Raw genomic sequence first — 26,024 nt, forward strand, 5'->3', positions numbered from 1 at the left:
TTAACTCAACAATGAGTAGATGAGTGTTATGTGTGTGTATATGTGTAAATAAATGAACACTGAAATTCAAGTATTTCCTTTATTTATATATATATATATATATATATATATATATATATATATATATATATATATATATATATATATATATATATATATATATATATATATAGCTAGAATTCACTGAAAGTCAATTATTTCTTTTATATATATATATATATATATATATATATATATATATATATATATCCATCCATCCATTTTCTACCGCTTATTCCCTTCGTGGTCGCTGGGATATATATATATATATATATATATATATATATATATATATATATATATATGAAATACTTGACTTGGTGAATTCTAGCTGTAAATATACTCCTCCCCTCTTAACCACGCCCCCAACCACACCCCCCGCACCCACCCCCCACCTCCCGAAATTGGAGGTCTCAAGGTTGGCAAGTATGTTGTAATGTGTTTGAGAAAATGGCGGATTGCTTCCCGATGTAACGTCACGTTGTGACGTTATCGCTCCGAGAGCGAATATTAGAAAGGCGTTTAATTCGCCAAAATTCACCCATTTAGAGTTCGGAAATCGGTTAAAAAAATATATGGTCTTTTTTCTGCAACATCAAGGTATATATTGACGCTTACATAGGTCTGGTGATAATGTTCCCCTTTAAAAACACCCGTGTTCCTGTCATGCAGAGGACCTTTCTAAATGTTTACCTGCACCTGAACAACACACCTGTGTTCCGCTGCCAGGCGTGGGCGGCATTATCCCTCTTTTATAACCTCCATTTCACGTCACCAAAGATCTGTAAGCGCTTCCGGTAACAAAATACACTTCAGGATCAAAAGCCATTAGCCGTTCTTTGTGGCAGCCCGCCACTAATACCTCGGGACCACCTCTGGTGAGAGACCACAAAACCCATCAATGCAGGACTAGGGGTTGAGGAAGACTAAAATAAGGCCTGGTATGTACCATGGTAACTCTATGCTGCCACAACATGCGTGTCTGCCGTCTACACAAGCAGCTCTGTGCCAACGTGACAAAGAGATGCGCTCGGACCTTGGAAAGAACAGATAGTAGGTGCGGAGTTCCTACACGTCCATATTTACCATTTCTTTTGACTTTCATCTCTTCTGGTTGTTGTAGAAGAGAATACAATAACCTGTTTGAATGAAAACGTTACCAGATTCTAATCTGACACTTTTGTTAAAGGGGAACTGCAATTTTTCACAAAAGCTATGTAAACAGAAGCACACTATGAGGAGGCGTGGCCAGCAGACCTGCAGCGAGGCCGGGACCGGCTCCGAGATGGACGGCAGAGTGCGTGCATCGCCCACCTGGACGCAATTCTGTAATCACCTGTCAGTGTGTAAAAGGACAGAAGCAGAGAAGGACGGGGCAGAAGGAGTTGGAGAGCCAGTGGATGCAGAGCGAAAGCGACCGAGAGCGAGATGCAGACGACGTGGGCGGCTGAAAAGCAACCGGCAGAGCGAGCAGTTGGAGGAGGAGCTGAAAAGCGACCCGACGGCCACAGAGGTTTATTGAAAAATAAACAAAGTCACAAAAAATGCTCGCCATCATGTCTGTTCTTGGTGGTCCGTGGAACCCGGAGGGAGGGAGACCTCCACACACATGCTTTTCTTTTTTATGCATTCTAAATCGTAAAATATGGCATATAGGAGGTGTCATATAGTAACGGCATTAAAAAGTAACGGCGTTACTTTTACTAGTATTGAGTAATCAAGTACAAAACCCAAAAGCAGTGAAGTTGGCACGTTGTGTAAATGGTAAATAAAAACAGAATACAATGATTTGTAAATCCTTTTCAACCTATATTCAATTGAATAGACTGCAAAGACAAGATATTTCATGTTCCAACTGGAAAATCTTATTTTTTGCAAATATTAGCTCATTTGGAATTTGATGCCTGCAACAAGTGGCAAAAAAGACTCGAGAAAGTTGAGGAATGCTCATCAAAGACTTATTTGGAACATCCCACAGGTGAACAGGCTAATTGGGAACAGGTGGGTGCCATGATTGGGTATAAAAGCAGCTTCCATGAAATGCTCAGTCATTCACAAACAAGGACGGGGCGAGGGTCACCACTTTGTCAACAAATGCCTGAGCAAATTGTTTAAGAACAACATTTCTCAACCAGCTATTGCAAGGAATTTAGAGATTTCACCATCTACGGTCTGTAATATCAAAAGATTCAGAGGATCTGGAGAAATCACTGCATGTAAAGCGATGATATTCTGGACTTTCGATCCCTCAGGTGGTACTGCATCAAAAAGTGACATCAGCGTGTAAAGGATATCACCTCATGGGCTCAGGAACACTTTAGAAAACCACTGTTTGTAACTACAGTTGGTCGCTTCATCTGTAAGTGCAAGTTAAAACTCTACTATGCAAAGCCAAAGCCATTTATCAACAACACCCAGAAACGCTGCCGGCTTCGCTGGGCCCGAGCTCATCTAAGATGGACTGATGCAAAGTGGAAAAGTGTTCTGTGGTCTGACGAGTCCGCATTTCAAATTGTTTTGGAAACTGTGGACGTTGTGTCCTCCGGAACAAAGAGGAAAAGAACCATCCGGATTGTTATAGGCGCAAAGTTAAAAAGGCAGCATCTGTGATGGTATGGGGGTGTATTAGTGCCCAAGACATGGGTAACTTACATATCTGTGAAGGCACCATTAATGCTGAAAGGTACATACAGCTTTTGGAGCAACATATGTTGCCATCCAAGCAAGTTCAACTTCAATGCCAAACTTCATAGTAAAAGAGTGCGGGTACTAGACTGGCCTGCCTGTAGTCCAGACCTGTCTCCCATTGAACATGTGTGGCGCATTATGAAGCCTAAAATACCACAACGTAGACCCCCGGACTGTTGAACAACTTAAGCTGTACATCAAGCAAGAATGGGAAATAATTCCACCTGAAAAGCTTAAAAAATGTGTCTCCTCAGTTCCCAAACGTTTACTGAGTCTTGATAAAAGGAAAGGCCATGTAACACAGTGGTAAAAATGCCCATGACAACTTTTTTTGCAATGTGTTGCTGCCATTAAATTCTAAGTTAATGATTATTTGCAAAAAAAATTCAGTTTCTCAGTGTGAACATTAAATATCTTGTCTTTGCAGTCTATTCAATTGAATAAAAGTTAAAAAGGATTTGCAAATCATTGTATTCTGTTTTTATTTACCATTTACCAGAGGTGTGGACTCGAGTCACATGAGTCAGACTCGAGTCATGAATTTGATGACTTTAGACGCGACATGACAAAATGTAAAGAGACTTGCAACTGGACTTGGACTTTAACATCAATGACTTGTGACTTCACTTGGACTTGAGCCTTTTGACTTGACAAGACTTGCTACTTTCCCCAAAACCCAACGATTAAAAAGTTATTCAGGAGCGCTCCGTATCCTTCATTGTGTACGTGTGTGTCTGTCAGCGTGTGTGCTGTCAGTCCAACATCCAATCAAATTACATCCACGTTGTTTTCATCCCACAGCATTCATCCAATCAAATTGCAGGACAACCAACGAAGAAGAGCTGTCAAACAACGAGCCAGTGAGAAAAAATTATAAAAACTACGACTTGGTCAACAACAACAAAAAATTCCAGTATGCAAAACATGCGGTTCGAAGATTACAGACGAAGACGCAACAACTTCCAACTTCGTTCGACATTTGAAGTTGCACAAAGAAGGGTAAGTTTTGAATGTAAGATAACGTTTATTGGCTAAGTAACGTGACTTTTATTTGCTGTGTAGTTAAATCAGTGGCTGTAAACTCACTGCTAACGTTAAAACCATAGACATCTTATAAGTAGACGCAGCATCGAGCGCTACTGCCTACTGGCGCTGACAAGACGCGGGGCCGCCATCTTGGAGTGGTGATCCGCTCCACTCAGTGCAATTCATTTGGCAGGAGCAATGAACTGTCAGCGCATTTAATTCATCTTACCTCACTGAATACTAGAGATGTCCGATAATATCGGACTGCCGATATTATCGGCCGATAAATGCTTTAAAATGTAATATCGGAAATTATCGGTATCGGTTTCAAAAGGTAAAATGTATGACTTTCTAAAACGCCGCTGTACGGAGTGGTACACGGACGTAGGGAGAAGTACAGAGCGCCAATAAACCTTAAAGCAGTGGTTCTTAACCTGGGTTCGATCGAACCCTAGGGGTTCGGTAAGTCGGCCTCAGATGTCAAGACACACTCGACTCATCGTGTAAATAAAAACTTCTCCCTATCGGCGTATTATGGATACCACCAAACGATGTTCCCCCTAATTTTCCATCTGATTTGCAAGTGTGTAATTTGTTGTGAGTTCATGCACTGTGTTGGTTTTGTTCTTTGAACAAGGTGATGTTCATGCACGGTTCATTTTGTGCATTAGTAAAAAAAAAACATAACTTTGTCTTGAATTTGAAAAAATATATATATATTTTTCACTAAAAGAAGGGTGAATGCGCATTTGAAACTGGTGGGGTTCGGTACCTCCAACAAGGTTAAGAACCACTGCCTTAAAGGCACTGCTTTTGCATGCCGGCCCAGTTACATAACTCAGTGGCCTAGTGCAGTGTTTTTCAACCTTTTTTAAGCCAAGGCACATTTTTTGCATTGAAAAAATGCGGAGGCACACCACCAGCAGAAATCATTAAAAAACGAAACTCAGTTGACAGTAAAAAGTCGTTGTCGCAATTGTTGGATATGACTTTAAAGCATAACCAACCATGCATCACTATAGCTCTTGTCTCAAAGTAGGTGTACTGTCACGACCTGTCACATCACGCCGTGACTTATTTGGAGTTTGTTGGTGTTTTCCTGTGTGTAGTGTTTTAGTTCTTGTCTTGCGCTCCTATTTTGATGTCTTTTTCTCTTTTTTTGGTATTTTCCAGTAGCAGTTTCATGTCTTCCTTGAACGCTACTCCCCGCATCTACTTTGTTTTAGCAATCAAGAATATTTCAGTTGTTTTTATCCTTCTTCGTGGGGACATTGTTGATTGTCATGTCATATTCGGATGTACATTGTGGACGCCATCTTTGCTCCACAGTAAGTCTTTGCTGTTGTCCAGCATTCTGTTTTTGTTTATTTTGTAGCCAGTTCAGTTTTAGTTTCGTTCTGCATAGCCTTCCCTAAGCTTCAATGCCTTTTCTTAGGGGCACTCACCTTTGGTTTATTTTTAGTTTAAGCATTAAATACCCTTTTACCTGCACACTGCCTCCCGCTGTTTCCGACATCTACAAAGCAATTAGCTACCGGCTGCCACCTACTGATATGGAAGAGTATTACACGGTTACTCTGCCGAGCTTTAGACAGAACAGACACTCAACAACAACACATCATTTGCAGACTATAATTACTGGTTTGCAAAAAATATTTTTACCCCAAATAGGTGAAATTAGATCATCTCCCACGGCACACCAGACTGTATCTCACGGCACACTAGTGTGCCGCGGCACAGTGGTTGAAAAACACTGGTCTAGTTCTAGTGGTTAGAGTGTCCGCCCTGAGATCGGTAGGTTATGAGTTCAAACCCCGGTCGAGTCATACCAAAGACTATAAAAAATGGGACCCCATTCCCTACCTGCTTGGCACTCAGCATCAAGGGTTGGAATTGGGTGTTAAATCCCCAAAAATGATTCCCGGGCGCGGCCACCGCTGCTGCTTACTGCTCCCCTCACCTCCCAGGGGGTGATTAAGGGTGCAGAGAATAATTTCGCCACACCTGGTGTGTGTATGACAATCATTGGTACTTTAACTTTAGTTTTATAATATCTACAGCTTTTCACACACACACGTGAATGCAACGCATACTTGGTCAGCAGCCATACAAATCACACTGACTGAGGGTGGCCGAATAAACAACTTTAATACTGTTACAAATATGCGCACACTGTGAACCCACACCAAAGAAGAATGACAAAAACACATTTCGGGAGAACATCCGCACCGTAACACAACATAAACACAACAGAACAAATACCCAGAACCCCTTGCAGCACTAACTCTTCCGGGACGCTACAATATACACCCCCCACACACACACACACACCTCAACCCTGCCCACCTCAACCTCCTCATGCTCTCTCAGGGAGAGCAGGTCCCAAATTCCAAGCTGCTGTTTTGAGGCATGTTAAAAAAAATAATGCACTTTGTGACTTCAATAATAAATATGGCAGTGCCATGTTGGCATTTTTTTTCCATATCCTGAGTTGATTTATTTTGGAAAACCTTGTTACATTGTTTAATGCATCCAGCGGGGCCTCACAACAAAATTAGGCATAATGAAGTGAAGTGAATTATATTTATATAGCGCTTTTTCTCTAGTGACTCAAAGCGCTTTACATAGTGAAACCCAATATCTAAGTTACATTTAAACCAGTGTGGGTGGCACTGGGAGCAGGTGGGTAAAGTGTCTTGCCCAAGGACACAATGGCAGTGACTAGGATGGCGGAAGCGGGGATCGAACCTGCAACCCTCAAGTTGCTGGCACGGCCACTCTACCAACCGACCTATACCGCCCGAATAATGTGTTCATTCCACGACTGTATATATATCGGTTAATATCGAAATCGGTAATTAAGAGTTGGACAATATCGGATATCGGCAAAAAAGCCGTTATCGGACATCTCTATATGCAACCCTCCAATAGGTTTGAAGTCATCCACTTTTCTCCATGTGTTTAGTACAATATCATTCACACACTACTTCCTGTTTACATTCTTGCAACCAATCGGAGAACATGGTTTGTGGCGAGGCATTTCAGTCGGCTTGGTTCTTTAACTGAATAAAAAGCACCCCAAATAGTGGGAAAGTGAGCCAAGTTTATAAAAGCGATTGATTTGGACGAGGCGAAATGAGCGGTAAGTGATGCTATCATGACTTGTCAAGCAGAAGGCTTCCCAAGAGAGATTTTAAACATGACTTTGTCTTCCCATGAAGCGGACTGTCAAACACTAACACGCAGCCGCTTCCCACATGCGTGGGCTAAAAATAAAACATTTAAAAAGGGGCTTGACTCGTAATAAGCGAGCACTTTGGCCTTGTCAGTGCGCCGCACTGTTGTCGCTCAAAGCGGGGTCATAGGTGAAGGCGTACGCGGCGACTGACACTTCAGACACCAGAGAGAGAGACGCAGGCGCGCACCTCCTCCTGCCTTCCTGCGACGCAAGCGGTGAGTCATCCTTCTGCTGGCGTCACGGAGACGAGTGCGCCCTGTGACAGGCCAGTTAGTAGCATCCGCACTGATCTATGCGCCACCTCTCCGGCTCCGTGTTTCTCCTCTGACGGGGGGAGCATGTACGCTCAGCTCCTATTAGGCAGCTGCACGCGGCTCCTAACGAGCGGCGTGCTCAGGCGTGGGGTAGATAGGTAGGTAGGTAGGTAGGTAGGGAGAGCCGCTAAGAGAGCAGATCGCTTTCCTGCTTCTCATTCTAGATCCCTGTCTCCACTCCTTTGTCATCCAAACCCGAGACAGTGCCTGGGGCCTCTTGGACGGGCCCCTTTGTCTCATCTTTACGCGTTTGTGTCTGTCAACAATAATATACTGCGCACGATATAGATCTGATGACATATCTATACTGTGTATCTCATTACAGTCCAGTTCAACTGAGATTGTCTGGGAAAACATGGCCCAAAAGTCGTCATTTATGACGTGTCCATCTCCAGAGACTGCGTCTAAAAAGTGAACGAATCATTTGTTTCGAGCACGGACGGGTGCCAGTCAAGTAGGGCTGCAAGGATTAGTCGACAATAAAAATATAATTATATTTGTTGACGACAGTTCTGACGTCATCACTCGGAAGTGGGTCGCTCGCAAAAACATGGCCAGTGCTAACATGTAACAGGCCTCGAATTTAACTTTTTAAGGTCAAGGCAAGTGTTGCCTTAAAGGAGGGCTCATATTTTAGGGAACCAAGGCAAACATTTTCTTTCGAGGCAGGGGCTCCAAAGCACGCACGCATATATATATATATATATATATATATATATATATATATATATATATATATATATATATATATATATATATATATATATATATATATATATATATATATATATATGCGTGCGTGCTTTGGAGCCCCTGCCTCGAAAGAAAATGTTTATATATATATATATATATATATATATATATATATATATATATATATATATATATATATATATATATATTTATGAAACAAAAATTAAGCTGTTTGGCCACAATACCCAGCAATATGTTTGGAGGAGAAAAGGTGAGGCCTTTAATCCCAGGACCACCAAGCCTACCGTCAAGCAAGGTGGTAGTGAAGTGAAGTGAACTATATTACCTACTCAGTGGCCTAGTGGGTAGAGTGTCCGCCCTGAGATCGGTAGGTCGTGAGTTCAAACCCCGGCCGAGTCATACCAAAGACTATAAAAATGGGACCCGTTACCTCCCTGCTTGGCACTCAGCATCAAGGGTTGGAATTGGGGGTTAAATCACCAAAAATGATTCCCGGGCGCGGCACCGCTGCTGCCCACTGCTCCCCTCACCTCCCAGGGGGTGAACAAGGGGATGGGTCAAATGCAGAGGACACATTTCACCACACCTAGTGTGTGTGTGACAATCATTGGTACTTTAATATTTATATAGCGCTTTTCTGTTGTGACTCAAAGCGCTTTTACAGAGTGAAACCAAATACCTAAGTTACATTTAAACCAGCATGTGTGGCACTGGGAGCAGGTGGGTAAAGTATCTTGCCCAAGGACACAATGGCAGTGACTAGGATGGCGGAAGTGGGGATCGAACCTGCAACCCTCAAGTTGCTGACACGGCCACTCTACCAACCGAGCTATACCGCGTAGTATTATGCTCTGAGCCCGTTTTGCTGCCAATGGAACTGGTGCATTACAGAGAGTAAATGGGACAATGAAAAAGGAGGATTACCTCCAAATTCTTCAGGACAAGCTAAAATCATCAGTTGGGTCTTGGGCGCAGTTGGGTGTTCCAACAGGACAATGACACCAAACACACGTCAAAAGTGGTAAAGGAATGGCTAAATCAGGCTAGAATTAAGGTTTTAGAATGGCCTTCCCAAAGTCCTGACTTAAACGTGTGGACAATGCTGAAGAAACAAGTCCATGTCAGAAAACCAACAAATGTAGCTGAACTGCACCAATTTTGTCAAGAGGAGTGGTCAAAATTTCAAGCAGAAGCTTGTGGATGGCTACCAAAAGTGCCTTATTGCAGTGAAACTTGCCAAGGGACATGTAAGCAAATATTAACATTGCTGTATGTATACTTTTGACCCTCACATTTGCTCACATTTTCAGTAGACCCATAATAAATTCATGAATGTTTTTTGTGACCAAAAAGAGTTGTAGAAATTATTGGTAACTCAAGACAGCCATGACATTATGTTCTTTACAAGTGTATGAAAACTTTGGATTGCGACTGTGTGTGTGTATATATATGTATATATATATATATATATATAAACTTATCAGCTTTTTGTCATTACATGATGACAATGATATATCTCTATTTTTACATTTTGATAAAGGGAGGTATTTAAAAAAAAATGCATTTATTTCTCTAAGTTATGTACATTCATACTTACATGTAGATGATGTATCAGGACAAATCCATTAAGAGTTTGAGCAGAAATACTTAGAATGGGAATTAACGACACACAATAACACATTAACAAAAAGCTGTGTCACATGAATGTTTTTTGAAGTAACACCTTTGTGACATGAAAAAAACACAAGTACGGTAATGTGAAAAAACATGGTGTTTACTTTTTGGTATTAAAATAAAACACAAAGCAGTTTGGATAATGAAGATGAAGTCTAATAAACAAGCTTTGTTCTTCTCATGGTTCAGTACAAGTTTGGCCAACAAAAATAAAGAGTGACACCTCTCACATCGAACACACAATCTTCAAAGCATTTGTTCAGTTTGATGAGATGACAAAACATTTTAGCTAGTCCATCTTCTAACGCTTGTCCCTTTCGGGGTAGTGGGAGGTTGCTGGAGCCTATCTTAGCTGCATTCGGGCGGAAGGCTGGGTACATCCTGGACAAGTCACCATCTCATCACAGGGCTAACACAGATAGACAGACAACATTCACACTCACATTCACACACTAGGGATCATTTAGTGTTGCCATCAACCTATCCCCAGGTGCATGTCTTTGGAGGTGGGAGGAAGCCGCAGTTAAATAAAGGACGAGTGATCATCTCAGTAAACAAACTAAAGACTTTATAAACAAGTTGTGACAACGTTCACGACACATCGCCTGCTGCAAAATATCAAGTAGTTTTCTCCTTCGCTGTATACTTTTAGTGTGGGGACAAATGTGTCCATACTTGCCAACCCTCCCAGATTTTCCGGGAGACTCCCGAAATTCAGCGCCTCTCCCGAAAACCTCCCGGGACAAATTTTCTCCCAAAAATCTCCCGAAATTCAGGCACACAATATAAACAGCGTACCTGCCCAATGACGTTATAACTGTAGAATGATGGAGGGCGAGTTCTTGGTTTCTTATGTGGGTTTATCGTTAGGCAGTTTCATTAACGTCCTCCCAGCGCGGTAACAACACACAACAACAGCAGTCACGTTTTTGTCTACTGTAAAGCAGTTCGTCTGCCGTAAACAGCTATGTTGTGACACTCTAAAACAGGACAATACTGCCATCTAGTGCATTTGATGAAAGCACTTTTTGCGTGCCACACAGCAATGCATCATCAGAGAGGGCGTTCAGCATGGTTAGAAAAATAGTGACAAATAGAACAAGGATGGACAATTCAACCCTTAACTCAACAATGAGTAGATGAGTGTTATGTGTGTGTATATGTGTAAATAAATGAACACTTAAATTCAAGTATTTCTTTTATTTATATATATATATATATATATATATATGAAATACTTGACTTGGTGAATCCTAGCTGTAAATATACTCCTCCCCTCTTAACCACGGCCCGCCCCCAACCACACCCCCTCCCCGCCCCCCGCCCCCCACCTCCCGAAATCGGAGGTCTCAAGGTTGGCAAGTATGAGTGTGTCTGTCTCCAATATTGTCCACACCTGTCTCCATCTAGTGTGAAGTGTGCTTTTAAATGCACGACGGGAAGCGAGGTAAAATTACGTTAAACCAAGCGTTTGGCTCCGTTTACTTCGAGGAGAATTCTCCCGAGCAAAGTCCGTGTCCTTAGTCCGTCATGATTATCAATCCAAACACCGCTAGTGTGCATGCACCTGACTTTGTGTTGCCGAAAATGCATTAATAAATGAGGGTTTTTCGGTAATAAAATAATTAGATGGTATTACTAACCGTCTGCTATTTCATCGCAAATTGTCATTATACCATCTACCGTTACATCCATAGTCCATTAAACAAGTACAAAGTCAAGGGCGGTCACGGCATGTTCTTGCCGCAGATTTTGGTAAATTTTTTAGGGCTTACGGCATATGAGAGGGCGGTCGCAGTTGCCGGGGTTAAACTCAAGCCCTGATGTCAAGTGTGAGGACATTTCCTCTTATTCTTGTTAAAACACGAATACTTTGCTTATTTTGCAAAGCGGACCTTGTTTTTAAGGCAGTACATCTGTGATACGCCAGCATTTAAAGCGGAGACATGATGTCGGAGGGGGGGATGCGGTCTCAGCCTCGGTACAGAACAGGAACGCTGATGGGTCGCCAAAGGCGCCCCGTAAAAGATAGGGAAAGGTAAAACGCTGGGGAAGAAGATGAGTAAAAAAAAATACAATCTAGACTGGGCTTCTAAGGGGGCTTAGTCTGGAGTGGGAAAAAACCTCCATGCAATGCACACATAAACATGTTACATTTAATCACGACAACTCGCAACAGAGGAGTTGGGGCCCTGGAGGGCGACTGCTGCTATGAAGCGCTGCCAGCCGTCCATCACCCCGAGGGGAAACAAGCGGTGGTGAAGGTGTGGGGTGGGGTGTATGTGCCCATTGTCTTGGGTGTGATGATGTAATGTTCATAGACTGGGGCCGTTCTGCATGCAAGCAAAAGTTCGACAATGGGTTTGTGTTGAAAACATAGTTTCGTTGTACTTGTGCAATGACAATAAAGTCCAATCCTATCCTATCCTATCCTAAGCGTGTTAGCTTCTACCTCGCTGGCTAGCTAACAAGAGTGAGACGAGTAACTTGAACTATCGTTTTAGCCAAAGTCAGCCAGCTAAACTTTGTCTACATCAATTCAAGTACGTTTTAAAGCAGTGTCAATTTGCAATGTCGAAAGAGGCACTTTAACAAACGCAAACCACCCACACCATAAAATTAAACATACAATCTATTGATTTAGTTCATTTATCCACAAGTGCCGCGACCGCTCCTCGTCACTTGCCGTAATGCCCTAAAAAATTGACCAGAATCGGCAGCAAGAACATGCCGTGACCGCCCTTGACATAGGTCAGGGGTCGGCAACCTTTACCAGTCAAAGAGCCATTTTGACCAGTTTCACAAATTATAGAAAACAATGGGATTTGGGTTTGGTGGTAGCAGGGGTGTATAATGTAGCCCGGAAGAGTCAGGGCTGCATGGGATTCTGGGTGTTTGTTCTGTTGTGTTTATGTTGTGTTAAGGTGCAGATGTTCTCCCGAAATGTGTTTGTCATTCTTGTTTGGTTTTGGTTCAAAGTGTGGCGCATTATTAGTAAGAGTGTTAAAGTTGTTTTATATGACCACCGTCAGTGTAACCTGTGTGGCTGTTGACCAAGTATGCCTTGCTGTCACGTACGTGTACAAGCAGAAGATGTATATTGTATAACAAGTGTTGGACTGGCACTTTGTTATAACAGATTGTAGAGGGCGCCAGATGTTGTACCATCATGGCATGCCCTTATTATAGCCGTAAGGGTGAAAATCGGTGAATATTAATCCCGGGAGTTTTCGGTGAATATTAATCCCGGGAGATTTCTGCGAGAGGCACTGGAATCCGGAAGTCTCACGGGAAAATTGGGGGGTTCAGCAAGTAAGCTGCTGAGCCGCATCAGAGTGATCAAAGAGCCGCATGCGGGTTGCCGACCTCTGACATAGGTAATAATCATTGAACAATAAAATGTGACATTTGTCAATATAAACAATTACCAAATAATGATAGTTGCATATTACCTACACATACAAAGTCTCCAAGGCCGAAGCGTATTAGAAGGTATCCAGTAACAAACGTGTCTGCATTCTTCAACTCACTGCGTCACGGGCTTAACTTCAGGAATGATTGTGACTACTAGCTGTCGCCAAAAGAAATACCATTTCACTTCAACTTAAAGCATACTTGCCAACCTTGAGACCTCCCATTTCGGGAGGGGGCGTGGTTAAGAGGGGAGGAGTATATTGACAGCCAGAATTCACCAAGTCAAGCATTCCATACACACATACATATATATATATATATATATATATATATATATATATATATATATATATATATATATATATATATATATATATATATATATACACACATCCTGAAAATATGCAAACAAAACTGTGTTTAGATAATTGATACTTCAAACTTGCATAAATAAATCTTAATGACTATAACATAACTTGGCTTCTGAGAGCTTCAAAATGTATTGAATAAAATGCTAAAGTTGTTGATAAACAAGCAATTATTTTAATAATTAGATATGGTCATTTTAAATGAATTACTATGATCATTTAAAATTAATTATTTAAAACATGTTTATCTAAATGTATAATTATATGGCTGGATGTAATAAGGAGTCAGAAAAAATACAAATAAAAATACAATTAATTTTGATGTTTTTAGCAAAATATAGTAAAAATGTATTTTGTTTTTTGTTTTTTTTAATCAACAAATATATTTATTTGTAGGTAAGATAAACATAATAATACAATTTATCTCTAGTCTGGATGATTTAGTTCTTGTCACCCTGTTGTCCTCCCGTCATGAAAAAAGGCTGTCCTCACTCAGGTCCACATGGAGCTGGAGGGGGCGTGGCCTCCAGCTCCGGCTGAAAACCGGGAGATTTTCGGGAGAATATTTGTCCCGGGAGGTTTTCGGGAGAGGGGCTGAATTTCGGGAGTCTCCCGGAAAATTCGGGAGGGTTGGCAAGTATGACTTAAAGACAGCAGAAGTCTATTAATAAATAGGTTATTGTTTTTGTTTTTTTATCCCTACCATTGTGTTCTGTTTGACTCATTTCACTTGATCAAACCACACTACTAAATAATACAAGTATGTATGATTTCTGCTGATATCGTATCACGTCAATATCGATATCAAAGTGAAAAAGTTGTATCAAGACAAACCTTATTAAAAAGGGTCTGAGCAATACAGTTAAATATCAACTACGGACACAAATTAACTATACCAAACACATGCTAACACTTATCCGCCACAAATAAAAAAGGCACATGCCAGCGATAACAATAAAACACCACTAGGTGGCAGTACTACTTCCTGTCCCCTTTCTAATGGTGTTCATTAGGGGTGCACCCTCCGGGTTTGATTACGATTCAGGGTGCTACGATTCTCTCAATTATCGATGCATCTATATCCCCATGCAGGATTTCTTTTGAGCAAGGTATTTGTCAGCATCCATTAAATAAAGTAAACAAATAGAACAATATAACACATTTTTCACCACAAAAAGCTGTTCTTATAACAAAATACCTTTAGAAATAAGACTTGTTTTAACAAAAGAATTGGCTGTTTTCACATATTTCAGTACTGGCAATAATAGAAAAATAACTGCTTCCGTTTATTTAGAAATAAAGGCTTCCAAACTAAATTCTTTACAAATAATCTATTCTTCAACTTTTTGCAAAGTTGGTTTAAACCTGTCAGTTGTGTGTAGTGTTGTGAAGTCCGATTGAACCCAGTTTACCATGGATTCATTTAGTTGAATCCTAAAAATATATACCGTATAATATCACAGTTTATACCAGCAGGTCTGCTCGATGTTTTGTTTCAATACACCAGAAAAGTAATAAACAAACACTGTATGAAATAGAAGAGCTTAAAGATGAAAAAAAAAAAACACTATCAAATTAAACACAGAGAGCAAGTAGATGTTTTCATGCAGGTTGAAGAAAAAATATTTTGGACCGGCAATGACTAACTTGGAGGACGTCTCAAAGCGAGATTATTTGGAAGACGTAAAAAAAAAAAAAAAACACAGACCAATAAAAGTCACATCCACGGCTTGCTTACCTGTGATACATTGAAACTGACCATCCTCTCGTCGAATAGTGAAGGCCTCACCTGGGTTTACCTGCACCAGGATTACCTGGGGAGGAAAAAGGAGCACTTTAAATGCATGTACTTCTGGACTATCATTGTGTCCATCCATATCAATATTTTGACTTTTAAAAGGACAACAAAAAATTCAATATTGGTTTAATTTGAACAGAAAATATTGTATGTTAAACATACGTTTCTTATTGCAATCAGAGAAGAATGTTGTCATTAGAGATGTCCGATAATGGCTTTTTTGCCGATATCCGATATTGTCCAACTCTTAATTACAGATTCCGATATCAACCGATACCGGTATATACAGTCGTGGAATGAACACATTATTATGCCTAATTTTGTTGTGATGCCCCGCTGGATGTATTAAACAATGTAACAAGGTTTTCCAAAATAAATCAACTCAATTTATGGAAAAAAAATGCCAACATGGCACTGCCATATTTATTATTGAAGTCACAAAGTGCATTATTTGTTTTAACATGCCTCAAAACAGCAGCTTGGAATTTGGGACATGCTCTCCCTGAGAGAGCATGTGGAGGTTGAGGTAGGCGGGGATGGGGGGATAGGGGTTTATTTTGTAGCGTCCCGAAAGAGTTAGTGCTGCAAGGGGTTCTGGGTATTTGTTCTGTTGTGTTTATGTTGTGTTACGGTGCGGATGTTCTCCCGAAATGTGTTTGTCATTCTTGTTTGGTGTGGGTTCACAGTGTGGCGCATATTTGTAACAGTGTTAAAGTTGTTTATACGGCCACCCTCAGTGTGACCTGTATGGCTGTTGACCAAGTATGAATTGCATTGTGTGTGTGTGAAAAGCCGTAGATATTATATGACTGGGCCGGCACGTAAAGGCAGTGCCTTTAAGGTTTATTGGCGCTCTGTACTTCTCCCTACGTCCGTGTACACAGCGGCATTTTAAAAAGTCATACATTTTACTTTTTGAAACAGATACCGATAATTTTGAAACCGATACCGATCATTTCCGAGATTACATTTTACAGCATTTATCGGCCGATAATATCGTCAGTCCGATATTATCGGACATCCCTAATATTTACTAAACAGTCCCATGTGTGATGTCTGTTGGAGTGTTTTCATGCATATTTGTACGTGCTATCGTAATGTAATCAAGCTAGTATTGTTACATTTAGCATAAGCTAATATGCTAACACGTTTACAAGTGTCTGTGTTAGTAATATTAACTTATAATGGCGTTCTTTTTGTATTGTTTCACTTTCACAAATTCCTCAGTAAATTCACCAAAAATGTCACCGTGCAGTTATTGAGTCTGTTTAGCTGATTGGAGAGCTAGCTTCCGCAGCTCTCCATGACCATGACTTCTATTTTGTTTGATCATCCATTTTACAGACACCGTTTGGAAACAATTAAGGTATGTAAATAAACATTTACAAAATATTTCTGTGTAAATAACACATTTTGCAACGTATATATCTGTGACTTTTAGTCCGGTGCGACTAATATATGGACAAAGAATTTTTCCTTTGAAATTGTAGTGGGTGCGGCTTATACACTGGTGCGTTTTATGTATGATGACTTCGGTTTTGTTTGATCAGCCGTTTTACTGCCTTGTTACAGACGCCGTTTGGAAACAATTAAGGTATGCAAATAAACATTTACAGAATATTTCTGTGTAAATAACTAATTTCAAAATGTATATATCTGTGGCTTATAGGGGTGTAACGGTACGTGTATTTGTATTGAACCGTTTCGGTACGGGGGTTCCGGTTCGGTGGTGTACCGAAAGAGTTTCCACACGGACATATTAAGTAGCGTAACGCACATTGTGTAAACAATGCACACCGAGGCACAACACACCACATGCTAGCAGCTACCGGGCTACGATAGACTGACCATACGTCCTCTTTTCACCGGACATGTCCTCTTTTGCGGAGCTGTCAGGGCGGAGTTTCTTAAATGCCTCAAATGTCCGGCATTTTGAGTTAGGGTGGCGTGTATTTTCAATGTACGTTCAGGGTTAAGAAGGGGTTAAAAACAAAAAAAATTGTGTGCGCAGTAGCATTGGTGAGGGAGGGGCAGAGACAGAGAGAGAGAGAGAGTTATGATAAACGCGCACGCGTCGCCAGACTCTGCTTTTTATCCATAGATTTATCACATTTAATTTTTTATTATCTATAGCAGGGGTGTCAAAAGTGTGCCCCAGAGGCCATTTGCGGCCCACAGCTAATGTTTTAAAGACCCACGGCCATACTTGCCAACCCTCCCGGATTTTCCGGGAGACTCCCGAAATTCAGCACCTCTCCCGAAAACCTCCCGGGACAAATTTTCTCCCGAAAATCTCCCGAAATTCAGGCGGAGCTGGAGGCCGCGCCCCCTCCAGCTCCATGCGGACCTGAGTGACGTGTTGACAGCCTGTTTTCACGTCTGCTTTCCCACAATATAAAGCATGCCTGCCCAATCACGTTATAACTGTAGAATGATGGAGGGCGAGTTCTTGGTTTCTTATGTGGGTTTATTGTTAGGCAGTTTCATTAACGTCCTCCCAGCGTGGTAACAACACACAACAACAGCAGTCAAGTTTTCGTTTACCGTAAAGCAGTTCGTCTGCCGTAAACAGCAATGTTGTTACACTTTTAAACAGGACAGTACTGCCATCTAGTGTACATGCATATGTGACCCACTCATAATGTGTCACATTTTTGTGTTGATTTATTTATTTTATTTTGTGGTTTGAATTCGTTTTTGGAGCTGTCATTACACATTTATCAGTATTCACATTGGTCACTAGGGGGCAGTAGGGCGTTTCTTCCCAATTGAATGCTATCACCTGCAGACCGGAAGTGTCTTGTCATTCTGATGAGAGCGACCAGTCTGTGAACAATTGAAACGTCCTGTGTGCTTTTTCCTCCTGTATAACAGGTTAGTTTTGGTGAATCAACTCACTGAATAATATCCATGTGATCTTTATAAGTTTAAGTACACATTCTGATGGTGGAGCCTAACTCTAAAGTGTTTGTGAGTTGTAGTTTGTATTTGTGAATGAATCCAGTGCACAGCTGCAGTAATCAATACAAAATGGCGACGTGAGTACGCAATGTTTATATAGGAACTTCTGATCCTAATTCAGACTCCCAAATTAGAGCTCCCGTTTTCTTATTGATTTTATAATGTATATTTGTATAATGTGTGTGTTCTGAAATAGTGACAGAGAATAGAACAAGGATGGACAATTCAACCCTTAACTCAACAATGAGTAGATGAGTGTTATGTGTGTGTATATGTGTAAATAAATGAACACTGAAATTCAAGTATTTCTTTTATTTATATATATATACATATATATATATATATATATATATATATATATATATATATATATATATATATCTTAACCACGCCCCCCACCCCCCACCTCCCGAAATCGGAGGTCTCAAGGTTGGCAAGTATGCCCACGGCACATTCTAAAAATACTAATACTATTTTTTTCTTTCAAACTGTCATTGCTCAAAACATAATATTGAATCAAAATCAATGTTATTATGAATTATTGACCTATCCAAGGTTCCCATTACTTCACATCAAATATTCCACTAAGAAAAATATTTTTGGTGGAAGATTTTGCAAATTTGGTAAATAAATAACCCAAAAATGTATATTTTGTTGTTTTCTTACCGTACCGAAAATGAACCGAACCGTGACCTCTAAACCGAGGTATGTACCGAACCTAAATGTTTGTGTACCGTTACACCCCTAGTGACTTATAATTTAAAAATTATTTTTTCCTTCTAAAATTTAGATGGTGCAGCTTATATACTGGTGCGCGCTATAGTCCGAGAAATACGGACTATAAAAAAGTACATTCGGGATGCAGGAGGCAAAAATCCTTTGCAACAACAGCATGTCAGCTCCGTGCCACAAAATAAAGAACATTCAGCAAAACAGCAAATACAAAAAGAACATGCTGGCTTGCTCTCGCAGCTGGTAACAACTTAAGGCTTGTTCGAGTTCCCAAAACATATCCTCCAAAACTCAAGGAGCAATGAGGAGGAAAGGAAAGTCAAATTCCACTCGCACGGGCAGCCGAGCACACGGTGGAAATAAAACAGGTGAAGTAGGAGCTATTAAAAACGTCACAACAGCAGCATGGTAGAAGTAGACAAGTGATGAGACCTGCTTGAGATGTCGTCTAGACAACATATTTGTTTGCTACACTTTTAAGGCCTTGGAGGCGGGGGGGTCGGAATAAAAACAAAGTGCAAACCATCTGCTGCCAGGCAACTATATGCCCTCTTAAATATATCTAAAGGAAGTCAAACATGGCGGCTTTGGGGTTCAAAAAGTTTGTTCAATCAAAGTGACTCATCCCTTCACGTATTAGCTCTCATTAACTGTCGACAATTATTAGCCAGCCTATAAATAAACAAGCTACGAGGCAGCTGCTTTTTTTATCATGGTGGAATAAACATGATGGAACACTTTCACGGTCCGCCTTAGAGCGCATGCACACGAAACATCCGATCCAACAAATAGATCAACTATCCCCGTGGTGACACCGTGCCGTGCTGGCATCAAACCTGGAGGAAACCAGCAAAGGGGAGTGAAGTCAATAAAGGCGACGACTAAATGGTATAAAATGAGTACAAATAGACTGCAGCTTGGTTTCCATTGTCCAAACTGACTTGTTTATTTTCCCAGAAGGAAGAAAAGGATGAATAATTCTCATTTTTTGGCTGGAAGACAACAAGAGAGTTTGTTATTGTCATGTGACACGAGAGCAAGCAGTATGGTGTCACTACACATTCAACACATCCTGCTGCAAAACAACACCAGCAACAAAACCCATGATAAACCATTCTCTGATTCGTTCCATCGGGGGGAAAAACAACTTCTTCCGACCCTAAGGTCAACTAAAATAGGACAGTCCACTTTGAGAACAAGGCAGGATTTTACTACAGGGCAGAATTGTTGTCCTTGTCTTTGTTTATGAACTGTACCATAATTGTATGGTATGGTCACAAGTTATATGAAGGGATAAAGCTGCACAATTCCGGACTATGAGCCGCTACTTTTTTCCTACGCTTTGAACACCGCGGCTTTATAGATAACGGTCATGTTTTGTGTTCAATAGTTTCTATTACACACCGGCAGAACCACTGACATGTGGCGCTATTGTCTGTGCTATGGCGCCATCTTTTGGACGCGTTAGCTCACTGCAGGTGTTGCGTGTTGAAAATGTACTTCCTGTTTTAATGCCTTAAACCGGAAGTAACACAGTCCATTGCATTTCTGCTCCAAAGGATTCACCGTTCATCACTCCAAGAAACACTTGTAAGTTTTACAATATAACAAACAATTCATACAGTGTCCTTCCATTTAGTGCTTTCAACAACCGGAAGTCGAAAGGGCGTCCGGTCTTCTGACCGTCCATAGCGTTTCTACTCGTATGGATTCTTCATTCATCACTCCAAGCAACGTTTGTAGGTTTTACAATATAACTAAAACAATTCTTACTTACTAAAGCGCCCCATGTGTGATGTCTCTAGGAGTGTCTTCATGCATATTTGTCGTTAGCATTAGCTAATATACAAGTGTCTGTGTTAATATTATTAACTTACAATGGCATTCTTTTTGTATTGTTTCGCTTTCACAAATTCCTTAAATTTACCAAAACGTCACCGTGGAGTTATTGAGTCTGTTAAGCAGTTTGAAAAGCTAGTTTTCGCACCTAGCGGGTCCATGACGATGACTTGTGTTTTGTTTGATCAGCCGTTTTACTGTCGTGATACAGACACCCTTTGGAAACAGTTATGGTATGTAAATAAACATTTACAGAATATTTTTGTGTAAAGAACTAATTTCACAACATATATATCTGCGACTTATAGCTTGAAATATATGTTTCCCTTCTTCTAGTGGGTCCATGACGATGACTTATGTTTTGTTTGATCGGCCGTTTTACTGCCGTAATACAGACACCCTTTGGAAACAGTTATGGTATGTAAATAAACATTTATAGAATATTTTTGTGTAAATAAGTAATTTCAAAACATATATATCTGCGACTTATAGCTTGAAATATATGTTTCCCTTCTTCTAGTGGGTCCATGACGATGACTTATGTTTTGTTTGATCGGCCGTTTTACTGCCGTGATACAGACACCCTTTGGAAACAGTTATGGTGTGTAAATAAACATTTACAGAATATTTTTGCGTAAATAACTAATTTCACAACATATATATCTGCGACTTATAGCTTGAAATATATGTTTTCCTTCTTCTAGTGGGTCCATGACGATGACTTGTGTTTTGTGTGATCAGCCGTTTTACTGCCGTGATACAGACACCCTTTGGAAACAGTTATGGTATGTCAATAAACATTTATAGAATATTTTTGTGTAAAGAACTAATTTCACAACATATATATCTGCGACTTATAGCTTGAAATATATGTTTTCCTTCTTCTAGTGGGTCCATGACAATGACTTCTGTTTTGTTTGATCGGCCGTTTTACTGCTGTGATACAGACACCCTTTGGAAACAGTTATGGTATGTAAATAAACATTTATAGAATATCTTTGTGTAAATAAATAATTTCAAAACATTTATATCTGCGACTTATAGCTTGAAATATATGTTTTCCTTCTTCTAGTGGGTCCATGACGATGACTTGTGTTTTGTTTGATCAGCCGTTTTACTGCCGTGATACAGGCACCCTTTGGAAACAGTTATGGTATGTAAATAAACATTTACAGAATATGTTTGTGTAAATAACTAATTTCACAACATACATATCTGCGCCTTATAGCTTGAAATATATGTTTTCCTTCTTCTAGTGGGTCCATGACGATGACTTATGTTTTGTTTGATCAGCCGTTTTACTGCTGTGATACAGACACCCTTTGGAAACAGTTATGGTATGTAAATAAACATTTATAGAATTTTTTTGTGTAAATAACTAATTTCAAAACATTTATATCTGCGACTTATAGCTTGAAATATATGTTTTCCTTCTTCTAGTGGGTCCATGACGATGACTTGTGTTTTGTTTGATCGGCCGTTTTACTGCTGTGATACAGACACCCTATGGAAACAGTTATGGTATGTAAATAAACATTTATAGAATTTTTTTGTGTAAATAACTAATTTCAAAACATTTATATCTGCGACTTATAGCTTGAAATATATGTTTTCCTTCTTCTAGTGGGTCCATGACGATGACTTCTATTTTGTTTGATCAGCCGTTTTACTGATCCGTTTTACAGACAACCCTTGGAAACAATTAAGGTACCGGTAATAAACATTCACATAATATTTCTGTGTAAATAACTCATTTCACAATGTATGTATCTGCGGCTTATAGTCCGGTGCGGCTAATATGTGGAAACATTTTCCTTTTAAAATTTAGTGGGTGCGGCTTATATACGGGCACGCTTGACAGTCCAGAAAATACGGTAAATCGATACTTAGGTAGAAGTTTTGACAAAAACAAGGAAAAAAGGAAGGCCTTAGCAGTTTTTCACAAATAAAATATCAAATGGCAAGTAAGAGTTTAAAAAAATAACCGCATTTAGCTGGTACATTAAAAAAAGGATGTAAGTCTAAGCCAGGGGTGTCAAACTCATTTTAGATTGGGGGCCACATGGAGAAAAGTGGGCCGGATTGGTAAAATCACGGCACAATAACTTAAAAATAAAGACAACTTCAGATTGTTTTCTTTGTTTGAAAATAGAACAAGCACAGATGTACAAAATCATAATGTTAGGTTTTTTTTACGCTTAACATGTTGCGGTTAAGCATTTATTTGTCGTTATTTATATTTTCTGATTAGATTATATGATAATGTTCATCAGTCAACTCATTGGTGTCTATCAAGATAAAAAAACAATCAAAACAAATTACAGGATGTTATTTATGTAGTTTGTTCATTTTCCTTGACTGATGTACTAACATCATGTGGTTGATTTTGTACATAGGTAGCATCATCTACAAAGATACAAAGAATTGCTATTGCGACATCCAGTGGACACATTTAGAACAGCTGTTTCTTTCATTCAAAAATGTCAGGTTGATTTTTATACTAAAACCAGTTCGCGGGCCTGATCCGGCCCACGGGCCGTACGTTTGACACCCCTGGTTTAAGGTTTCACTGTAGCTTTGAAAGTGTGCACAACATAATACAACCTTTGCACATATGATTGTCTGTCAGCATATACACGTCTAAAGTGTTTTGTCAAACATCCAAAGAGATGAAAGTCCACCTTTAGACAAACAAAGTCAGAGGAAAATGTCCGTTGTTCAACTTAAAAGTATCAATATCACTCATAAACCGTCCTGAGTTTGCAGTTTGCTGAGACTCGAAACTAACAAGGCTGGTTACAGTACCTCGCTGTTGTGGAAGACCGTGTCGTAAAAAAGACGGTCCCTTGGCACTGGACTGTGTCTAAAGGTCTCCTCCCGCTCTGAAATCTTCAGCACCTCCATTACCGACACTGCTCCCATTCATGTGCTGGGCAGCGAGGAGGAAGAGCCCTATGACTGCCACCCCCGCCCCCCACACACACACACAGGAGCAGCGTCAGCACGGAGGAGGGTGGGTACCCGGTGGGAGGTGCACTAGTGGGCTGCCAGGAGGTCTAATTGAGTCAAAGTGGCTTCTCGTCACACGCCGCCGTCGCCAGTTTGATTGTTTGAACTGTGACATTTACTGCGCGTTCATAAAACACAAGCTGGCGTCTGCTACTTACTGTCGCCCGCATCTCTTTTTCTCATCCAGGCGTTGCTTGGTGGTGCAGTCAAGGGAGAAAAAAGGGTACCAGCCTCCCCGGGAAGTCACATGACCTGGGATGCTCGGGGCTGATCCTTGACACTTGCGCACAGAATCCGGGCGGCGGGGATTTTTTTTTGTTTGTTTGTTTTTTTTGGCGTCAACGTCTTATTTGCTCAGCCCTCTTCAACTTCATCTGCTGTGTCGCGGCGCCTTCTCTGCAGCAGACTCTCTCCCTGTCGCGCGTATCCACAGCAACCCCCCCCCCTTCAACAAATAAGCCGCGCCGAACCTTCAAAACAATGAACGCTTATGAGCGCCGGTGCCCGTCTGGAAAAGGAGGCGGACTGGAGACGCCTCTGCCTCTTCTCCCAGGAGCGTGCCAGCACCGCGCTAATAGGGCTCATTTCGACAGAGGGTGTGATCAGAGCGCACTGGAACAACAACGGGAGTCCTTTGTTCCGGCTCGTCTTGTTCGCCACGGCGTGAAGGAGCCACGCAGCTTCTGACATATAGCGCTGGCTCCGCCCACTCGCAGCAATGCTCCTCCGCCGCCGGTCGATAGGAGAGACGAGGCAGTGCCTGCGGTTCACAGCGACACGCCGACAGTCACAACAGCCTCCAAGTAGCTGCTCCAACATCTGCCCTCATTCACCACTATGGCATCATTCCTTAAAGCGACAGCCAGGAACAGCCTGGGCCAAGTACTCTCTCTCTCTCTCTCTCTCTCTCTCTCTCTCTCTCACACACACACACACACACAACAGCTCATTCACATAAACCTAAATGAACCCTGCTGTGCATTTCGCTCCCGTGTAAAGTGATCAAAGACGGACTGCAGGAATCAAACCAGAATAGCCGCTCAAAAGGAACCAGGGGCATCCAAGCATAGTGAGCCGAAGGCGCGAGAAAAGGCAGCGCACATTCATTTGTGGTTGTGCTTAAGCACAATTAAATGATTCAATTAAATGAGCTTTCCACCTATCAGCTTGTGGAACCTCCACGTCCATTCATAAACTACAGCACTGATCAAAAGGGGCACCTCACCATTACGTTTCAGGGGCTACTAGGGGTGTAACGATACACAAAAATTTCGGTTCGGTACGTAACTCAGTTTAGAGGTCACGGTTCGGTTCATTTTCGGTACAGTAAGAAAACAACAAAATATAAATTTTTGGGTTATTTATTTAGCAAATTTGCAAAATCTTCCACCAAAAATATTTTTCTTAGTGGAATATTTGATGTGAAGTAATGGGAACCTTGGATAGGTCAATAATTCATAATAACATTGATTTTGATTCAATATTATGTTTTGAGCAATGACAGTTTAAAAGAAAAAAAAACAGCTTTGTTTTATTAGCCAACATTGCAACTTTTTCTAAATTACATTTAACCTTTAAGCTTTTTTATTTCACTTTTGTTATGTTTTTGTTTATTTTAATAGGATTTTTAGAATGTGCCGTGAGCCTTTAAAACATTAGCTGTGGGCCGCAAATGGCCTCTGGGGCACACTTTTGACACCTCTGCTATAGATAATAAAAAATTAAATGTGATAAATCTATGGATAAAAAGCAGAGCCTGGCGACGCATGTGCGTTTATCATAACTCTCTCTCTCTCTCTGTCTCTGCCCCTCCCTCACCAATGCTGCTGCGAGCACAATTTGTTTTGTTTTTAACCCCTTCTTAACCCTGAAAGTACATTGAAAATACACGCAACCCTAACTCAAAATGCCAGACATTTGAGACATTTAAGAAACTCCGCCCTGACAGCTCCGCAAAAGAGGACATGTCCGGTGAAAAGAGGACGTATGGTCAGTCTATCGTAGCCCGGTCGAATGCCGTGTGTTGTGCCTCGGTGTGCATTGTTTACACAACGTGCGTTACGCTATTTAATATGTCCGTGTGGAAACTCGTTCGGTACACCTCACAAATACACGTACAGTTACACTCCTAGAGGCTACAGTTCCATTATAAGTCCCATTATTTCATTGTATATTCCATCCATTGTCCCTCTCGGGTCGCGGCGGTGGAT

General features: G+C 40.8%; 1 protein-coding gene across 4 annotated transcripts in view; it reads right to left on the reverse strand.

The window, feature by feature from the left end:
* The window catches only part of fndc3a (fibronectin type III domain containing 3A), a 152,329-nt gene that overhangs the window by 76,863 nt on the left and 49,442 nt on the right, over window positions 1-26,024 (reverse strand). Inside the window, exons 1-2 of one of the 4 annotated variants that reach the window (XM_061972377.2) lie at window positions 23,973-24,559; window positions 15,214-15,289 (exon numbers count right to left, since the gene is read on the reverse strand). In XM_061972377.2, coding sequence (XP_061828361.1) covers window positions 15,214-15,289; window positions 23,973-23,984 — 88 coding nt within the window. In that variant the 5' untranslated portion in view covers window positions 23,985-24,559. Of the gene's footprint in view, window positions 1-15,213; window positions 15,290-23,610; window positions 23,765-23,972; window positions 24,560-26,024 lie in introns of those variants that run through there. The other 3 variants (XM_061972374.1, XM_061972376.1, XM_061972375.1) reach the window with 3 other exon arrangements.

The sequence above is a fragment of the Nerophis lumbriciformis genome, linkage group LG17, assembly GCF_033978685.3.
Source record: "Nerophis lumbriciformis linkage group LG17, RoL_Nlum_v2.1, whole genome shotgun sequence".
Taxonomy (NCBI): Eukaryota; Metazoa; Chordata; class Actinopteri; order Syngnathiformes; family Syngnathidae; genus Nerophis; species Nerophis lumbriciformis.